Raw genomic sequence first — 8,578 nt, 5'->3', positions numbered from 1 at the left:
TGTTTCCTCTAATCCTGGATTATTATTGCTTTGTGGAGAAATAAGGGGAGGGGGGGAACACACCTACGTAGACAATTAACAGTTTTGTTCTGTTCTCGCATGAAAGATTTATATACTGTACCGTGTACATATCTCTGTACATATCTAATAAACCAAACTACTTAAAGCACATCTGGAAGCTTCATCTGGATCATTTACTCATTACTTATATTTTTACCTCAACAAAGACAACAGAGAGATATATACACACACAGCTTATGTATAGTCGTCCCTGAAAGTCAACAAAACTACTCAACCACTTCCTGCCATGGCTTTCACCTTTTGTTCATTCTGTCACACTGATAAACTCTGCAGGAAGCCGTGGCTCAGCTGTGTGTGAGGTAATTCCTCGAAGGATCCAAAAATCTTTAGCAAAAAAATAAAATCATAATATACAATACACGATTTGCAGTATAGGACAGGTTTCTGGAGACCTGAACTGTAAAAGTCAGGTGTCCAATTACTGTTGTCCATATAGTATATCATTCGGCTGTCAGCGTCACCACGCGCCAATACATAAACCAGTGAAAACTGTTGAATGATAATTTTGTGTACTAAATCAGTGGCATCTATTTAGTACAATGTAATTTGTCTTTATGAAAATGTAGAAAAAAAAAATCACTACCAACGATATCTGAGACAAGAGTATTGTGAAATTATCACAATAGTGATATATCGATTATATTGCCCAGCCCCAGCAGCCTAAAACTCTTATGAATAAAAAAGTTCTGAAGATTAAAAAAAACCTTCTATTGACATCTTTTAAATTATTGCTGACACGTACTGAAAAATTCCACCGCACTGTGGTGGATAAATCACATTCTTCATAAATGTACAAAAAAAAAAAAAAACCTTTTATTTCCCTCCAACGCCACATTACACATACAATATATAAAAGATACGGTACACAAACAGGTCAGCTGAGGTCAGACACGGCTAAGAGCGGAACGTAACGTGATTTGCGGTCGGCGTCTGCCTTGTGTTTTCACTTCTGCTCTTCAGAAACTGAAATGGTTCTTGATGTCTTTGATTTGCTTCATCATGTCAGCAATGTGTTCACCCCTGGAAGAAGAAACGAGATCGTTTTGTTGAGATGTTTAAACGATATTCCGATAGTTGATACAGTATACAGACAAAAGTATTGGGACATCAGACTGCTTGCTTTTATATATTTATGGTTCTAGCTTTTCCGGTTTCAAATTACTGCCTCCTGCTGGTATGGGTAGGTAATGTCTCTCGCGCAAGCGCAGAAAGTACACGCACAATCGGCTAATGAATTAAAACAATTCCAAAAATCAGCCTGATTATTCGGCTGGACGATTCGATCAACCTCTAGTGTTGAGTGCTTGTTGGCTGCTTTTCCTTCACTTAACTGACAGTTTCTTGTCATAATAGGGCCAGGAATTTGTAAAGGCCCTAATCCGGGCTATTGACTCCCTTTGCATGAGACAAACTGATGATCTAAAGCACAATAAGAAGAAGAAATGTCACTAAGGAACTCTTGAGGAGGCGCACCTGTGAGCTGAAAACCATTCTCGGTGACTACCTTGTGAATGCCGTGAGTTTGCTAAGATGTCTCCAGAACTAAAGGTCTATTGAAATGTTCTTTCCGAGTTTGGATGAAACGTGACTGGAACTGCAAAGTTCACTAACACCCTTGTGGCTGAATTAATCTCCACAAGCACACTTCATAAACTAGTGGAACATCTTCAAAGAAGAGTGGAAGTTATTCTAACAGCAAATGAGGACTAAATATGGAATGGGACTTTTTGTTCATATAGAATGTGTTTGCATTCAAAGCCACAATCTGTACTATTCTATTTTTCGGTGCAAAATGTCCACTCGTGTATTTGGGTTTACTCACTGCTCCTTTAAGACACCCTGCACGCACTTCCTCTGGTGGGCGTTTAGCGTTATGGTGGCTCGTGTTGAAGACCAGCCTTTATCCATCTGCTTCGTCTGGTAGTCCTTCTTCATGGTCACCTGAGGAACGGCACAGCAGGAGACGAGTCGTTTTGAGTCTCTTTAATTGCAAATAGATCAGATCTGACAAGTCTGATCTAATAATATCGATACCTGACATGCAGAGGAAATAATTCTTACCCCCCACTCCCCCCCCCTTTTTTTAATTCCTTTGAGGTCATGTGACCAAACATGCACAACAAAGTAAGACATGGAAAATCCCTGACCAGCATGACCACACTATATGACTCATTCTCTTCCTGCTTCTGTAAGATCACTACCAGTGAAGTCGGGTATTTTGTCTAATGTCTATGTCCTAGACATTTATCATCAAGTCTTCATAGTGCAGATTCTGATATCTAAAGGTTGCCTCGGAACTGATTTTGGAGTTTCGCAGCGATCTCTTCAGTTCCAACATGAAACTTTGGCGACCTCTGGTGGATAGTACTTAGAAAAGCGTCCTGGGAACCGGTATAAACCCCAGGACAAACGATACCGTTATTCATGCTTGTGTTTTGTCTCTGTATACTTTGGTGTTAATGGTGAATTAGAAGTTGCTGCTTGTTACAAAACTGACACCAGTTTCAGAGGCAATACATGCAGTAGCGTAAGTGACCACAGGAGGCGACACTAATACAATGAAACCACATACAGTGCGAGATTTCATAAATTATTTATAGAGAATAATTATGTTTTATTAAAACAAATAGTTTCCACTGTGGAGGGACTTTTTTAAATGCACTGTATTTGTATTTCGATGAAATATGGTAATTAAATGGGTTTAGTGGTTTCGGGATTTTCAGCATTTAAAATGTAAATTTTTCAAAAAAGGAAATAAATTACTTGTTCGTTTTGAGAGTAGAAGTCTCTCTCATTTAGTATTTCTTATCTCGATGGAATAATCGTAAAAATAATCGTATTTTCTATACAAATTATAGAGATTAGTATCGATAAGAGTATCCATTGATACCGGTATTGATATCGGTACCAGTATCTATAAAATATAAACGATCCCCATCCCTAATCTGACCTGGGTGATGCTGTTGCCGAGGTGACGCAGCTGGTCGTTGATGGTCTGCAGCTCTTTCCTCATGTCCTTCTCGCTGTCGGACAGCACAGGAAGCTGACTCCTCAGGCTGCCCAGCACGTGCTTCATCCTATACGTACAAAAACGGTACACGCTATTTTTTTCCCAGAAATTGGCTCAACTGATGTGAAAATCCAGTCAATAATGAGCAAAAATCTAAAACTTTTTACAGAGAAAATCTCAAATAAATGTTAAAGGCACCTGTTCATAATGGCTTCCTGACGATATTTGGCGTCTTCGTACTTGTCGGCCAGGCGCTCTGCTGCCTCCCTCAGGCTCTTTCTGGTCAATGCAAAATTAGGTGCATGAGCAAAAATGTAGTACAGCTTGAAAAATAGCCTGATTTTGCTAGATGTTGACTGTGGAGTCAGTGGGAATGGGGCGGTGTGAGGTTACCTCTCTTCCTGGCACATCGCGAGGTCCTCCAGCTGTTTGTTCTTCTGGCTGGTCAGCAGTTTGACTCTGTGAGCAAAATAGAACATTGAAACGATGCTACTGCCAATAAGAAATAGTAGAACGTCTATAGATCGTAGGCAAATGGATTTAGATTTAAATATAGTGCCTTTTCTGCATTTCCTCGCGGGCCAGGTCCAGCTTGAGGATGTACTCCTCACGAAAAACCTGCGTGGCTCTGCTCAGCAGCTGCAGACACTCTGGCGTGGGAGTAGACAAGTCTTTATCCCCCGACCTGAAAAACACACACACACACATACACTTCGATTCGATTTGATTCGATTCAACACAATGCGATACAATGAAAAAAATATGCCGTATTTGTATTTAGGAGGCGTTGGATCAGATCTGGCTCCCCCTCCTGGACTGTTGGTCCTGCAGCAAGGTTTCCTCTGACACACTAAAAATCCCTCATTTTTCTTTGACTCTAATCTCATGATTTCTAGTCCTTACCTGAGCATGAGCGGATTGGTGGAGCTGCGTGCCAGAATGTTCCGGATGTGCTGCTCGAACGGGTCGTGAGCCAGTCCACGCAGCGGGGAGCTTACGGTGCCCTCATCCACTCCCATTCGCGAACACAGCAGAGGGGGAGAGGCAGGACGGATAGAACTACTGCAGGGTGAACGTGGATAAAAAAAAAAAAAAAACATTAATGTCTCTGATTGAATTGCGGTTCTGTCATTAAATGGTTAATAAGTAAGTGTCTCTAACAGCAAAGGAAGGAGGAGACACTCGTAAGTGCTGGTGATGCAGATCATCGTGGCGCCCAGAGAGAGATCAGACACGATCCAGAATCCACGAACCGGAGCTGGCAAACTACACACACACACACACACAAAATAGTGGTCAATTCAATAAAATTGCTTCCTAGACATTAATTACATCCTTCTACAAATAACGTAAAAGTTGGTCTGTACTAGAGGTCAGCCGATTCATCATAGTTAGAATCCAAAAGGTCATAGGTTCAAGTCCCAGCCACGAGACACCCGGAGGTTCCTCCAGCTCCAGTCACCTCCCACCTCGTGATGATTACGGACCTTTGAAGAAGTAGATGCCAAACTCGCAAACATCCCGAACCATCTAGAGACGTACCAGTGCCAACTGGATCCCACTACATGTGTGGAGTTTTGACATTGGACCTCCTGGAGTGTTTAAAGTCTCTGGCATGGAGAAGCTGATGCTGGATTTGTGATGATCACAAATGCTGAGCTTATAAAACTAGGAGCTACTAACCATATAGACTGTATAAGACTGCAGAAAGAACATCACTTATAATCTTATACTCCAGTGCTCATGTTGTTCTCACTCTCCAGTGTTCTGTATTGTTGAAAGATTTATGATCAAACTCTTGATGTCACCCAAATGAGGATGGGTTTCCCTTTTGAGTCTGGTTCCTCTCAATGTTTCTTCCTCATAACATCTAGGGGAGTTTTTCCTTGCCACAGTTGCCTCGGCTGCTTATCAGGGATAAACACACACCATTCACCTTAACTGTTGATTTCTGTAAAGCTGCTTTGAGACAATGTCTGTTGTGAAAAGCGCTATACAAATAAACTTGACTTGACATGGTCAGGTGTCCATAAACATTTGGATCTTCAATCTACCTGCTTGTGAGAGGTTTGGTGCAGAGGATGTGCTCGACTATGCAGCGCTGCTCGGCTGCCAGCTCCTGGAGGCTGTCTTTATCCTCCTCATCTGCAAACACACACACACACACACGCACATCTTGATTCTGGCCTAGAGTTAAATCCAATAAGCCTAAAAAGTGAACAAAACGGCGTGACCTCACCTGACTGAAGGAACTTGTGGAGTTTGTTGAACCATGTGAGTCCTACACTGTGAACGCCCGCCTCGTGTGTACAGTGGTACCTGTGCTGACACAGAGGGTCTGAAAAACAAAATGCAAACAGACCTTTGATATGAATTACGAATAGCTGTCTAGACAAAGAAGTCTACTTCACAGCCGCGGTCTGACCTCCTTGTAATCGGATCGGACAGGTAAAATCTGAATCTGTCGGATCCTCGTCTTCTCCGGCGGCCAGTCGGAGCGTGAGCTCCAGCTCCACGCACTCGAACACGTAGAGCGACGGCACTGCCCCTGAGCCTCGCGACCACCTCTCTATAGCCTCCACAAGACACGCGCGAACCAACCATTATTGACTTGATGCGCTGATGGATTTCAGCCCAGTAACCAATACTTTTAATTAAAGTATTATCCAATAATTTTGCACTGTCTATGGTTTACGAACTAAATAATTGTATTTTATGTACTTACTCCCCCGTCCTCCTCCTCGTCTGCCTCTAGAACCACACAATGATACAGGATTCCTGCTTCAGTGGCGATCACCAGGATGTTGGGCACGCAAGGCAGACAGAGCACGGAACAGGCGTCGTAGCCATAGTTATCTTCTGCGGCAGGGTACATGGGTAGAGGACCCAAGAGCTTCCCGAGATTTCTAACACATGCACGCACGCACACGCACACACACACACACAGTGAATACCCAATATCATGAATGCCATATGTACACTGATCAGGCATAACATTATGACTACCTGCCTAATATTGTATTGTCCCCCTTTTGCATTAACTTCTTTAGCAAAAATCGTCTGTTGGATCGGACCACATGCCCCATCCTTCGCTCTCCATTTGCATCAATGAGCCTCGGCCGCCTATGACCCTGTCGCCGGTTCACCACTGTTCCTTCCTTGGACCACTTTTGATAAGATATTGACTGCTGCAAACCAGGAACATCCCACAAGAGCTGCAGTTTTGGAGATGCTCTGACCCAGACGTCTAGCCTTTTTCCTGCTTCTAACACATCGACTTTGAGGACAAAATGATCACTTGCTGCCTAATATATCCCACCCACAAACAGGTGCCATGATGAAGAGATCATCAGTGTTATTTAATCACCGCTCATAATGTTATAATTTCATAATATCATAATGTTATGCCTGGTCTGTGTCTATGCCTCTATACAAGGGGGCCTTACACGTAGGTGAGAGACGTGTAACTCAAAAACGTTTCTCCGTTCCCGTAGAGGATGTACAACGGGTAAACCAGCAGGTCTTCCTTCAGACGCGTGCCGGTGAGATGTCGGGGGGCGTTGACTAGCGGCCCGAAGTCGAACGCCACCGCGGTTTCGCCCAGAGAGGCTGCATAGGAACGTCTGGAAGAGAGAAACGAGACCAAACATCCCTTTTTTAAAGTGAATACAAAGAATATTTGCATGTTGCACAATTTGTATCTCAAATGCAAGAGACGACACTGTCAGAAATGTACTTACCCTCTTGGGTGAATGCTGCTCTCCTCCTCCGACTGGGACACTGAGAGCACTCGAGACGGATTCTGCGGCGCTTTAAGGCTGTAGAACCTACAGAGAAAGAAAAAAAATAAACCACTCACAACGTCAAAGCTTTTTCTATTTTCCACATTCACGAGCTTGAACACTACAGGCTCATCAAAAACACGTTCTGATGAAAGATTTCTTCTCATTCCTACAGGATAAACGGTATGAGGAAGAAACCTTGAGAGGAACCAGATTTAAAAGGGAACCCGTCCTCATCCGGGTGACACTGAACGTTCGTTCATTACAGTTCCATTGTTGTTGAGGTGTAATTTTCATTGAAAGGTGCTTAAATATAGAACTGTTTAAAGTGTTGATATTAATTACAGTCCAAATGCCTTCTCAAAGGTCTTGAATTGCTCAGTAACTTCATGGGTCCATGTGGAACCATCCTCAGCTGCACAAAGTGGTCTCCAATTAAAACAACTCCCTCTAGAGGTAGGGTGTCAGAATTAAAAGGTTGATCCAGATTAAAGAAAGGGACAGGATCACTGGTACCTCAGGAGGATGTTTAACTCGACACAAAGAGAGAAACATGGATCATTAAGTATCGTTGCACAAGTACCTGATCGTATTGTCTGAGGTGAGCAGCACCAGATGGGGCTCTTCCGTCTCACTGGGGTACCAAGCAGCCTGACGCAGGGTCACGGAGGTCAAGCTGGTGAAGAAGCGCTCGGCCACAGGAATAGTCCTGAAACAAGAGAAGCAGGAAACTTACAATTGTGTCCCTTACGAATCCAAGAAGAACATCCAGCATATCAACAACAAACTCACTTGCAGTTGATCTCGAGGCGTCCGCCTTCGAATTCTGACTTCTTGCCCCAGCGTTGGGGTAACTCCAGCACAGATGCCCCACGCTGACCGATGAGAGCCACGTGATACTGAGTGGGACTGAGTAGAACCTGACAGACCTCAAACAGTGGTGGGTTGATGCACATCAACGTCTGTAACGAGCACAAGGTCAATCAGAACACACTCCAAAAGCAGTCAAATACACACGAGACTCAGCAAATCAGTCTCAAAGAATAAACTCATTCGCTTTGTTTTTATTGTCACAATTGCACGCCAGATGACATCATCAGAGGAGGCGAGATCTTTTACTGAAACCCAACGCAGGCGTTTTCAGCCGGTTAATAAAAATACAATAAACCGAATAACCAAACACATTAGTCGACTCAGCTTTAAAACCTTTTGACCTGGTATTTAGCCGTGAGCTCGCAGTTGAGCTGCCGCAGGTTTGTCGTGTAAAACACGCTCTCCACGTTGTCCCACACAAACAAATCGCCATCGAGGCAAAACGTAAGGTTTTTCACGATCCTCCTGCTCGTCCCCTGGGGCTCCAAACTCCGGCTTTCTTGCAGTTTGCGGAATATTTCGTGATCAGGCAGTTCATCCCTCCAGCGGTCTCCTGCCAGCGCCGCCATCTTTTTTTCCTTGCGTGTATTGTCGCAGGGTGATGACGTATTTGGCGGGTTTTACTCATTAGCTGTGTTGATTCAATAAATATATTTGATAAAAGAATATTTATTTATGTCGTATGTGAACCGCTCATTTGTTGGTTGGTGCTGAAAAAAAGTAAAACAAAATTTGATTTAAAACCAGGAGGTTATTATTATTAGTAATTAATATACAGTGTTGTGAAATATGTCAAATATACAGTGTTTTCCCCCCAAACAACTTGTGATAA

At 43.2% G+C, this 8,578-nt stretch overlaps 1 protein-coding gene across 1 annotated transcript; it reads right to left on the bottom strand.

The window, feature by feature from the left end:
- Window positions 1-881: 881 nt before the first annotated feature.
- On the bottom strand, window positions 882-8,358 carry nup88 (nucleoporin 88). Its single transcript, XM_083530689.1, has 17 exons — window positions 8,088-8,358; window positions 7,666-7,835; window positions 7,457-7,582; window positions 6,832-6,918; window positions 6,538-6,714; window positions 5,817-5,997; window positions 5,517-5,667; window positions 5,331-5,429; window positions 5,146-5,236; window positions 4,253-4,357; window positions 3,995-4,153; window positions 3,651-3,776; window positions 3,485-3,550; window positions 3,290-3,370; window positions 3,032-3,158; window positions 1,904-2,022; window positions 882-1,101 (listed from the first exon to the last, which is right to left on the bottom strand). Exons 1-17 carry the CDS (start codon window positions 8,313-8,315, stop codon window positions 1,038-1,040), a joined length of 2,157 nt encoding a protein of 718 aa, XP_083386815.1. The 5' UTR covers window positions 8,316-8,358; the 3' UTR covers window positions 882-1,037.
- Window positions 8,359-8,578: the final 220 nt, after the last annotated feature.

The sequence above is a fragment of the Silurus aristotelis genome (genome assembly GCF_946808225.1).
Source record: "Silurus aristotelis genome assembly, chromosome: 26".
Classification (NCBI taxonomy): domain Eukaryota; kingdom Metazoa; phylum Chordata; class Actinopteri; order Siluriformes; family Siluridae; genus Silurus; species Silurus aristotelis.
The sequence above is the reverse complement of the archived record's forward strand: the minus strand, read 5'-3'. Positions and strand labels throughout refer to the sequence as shown.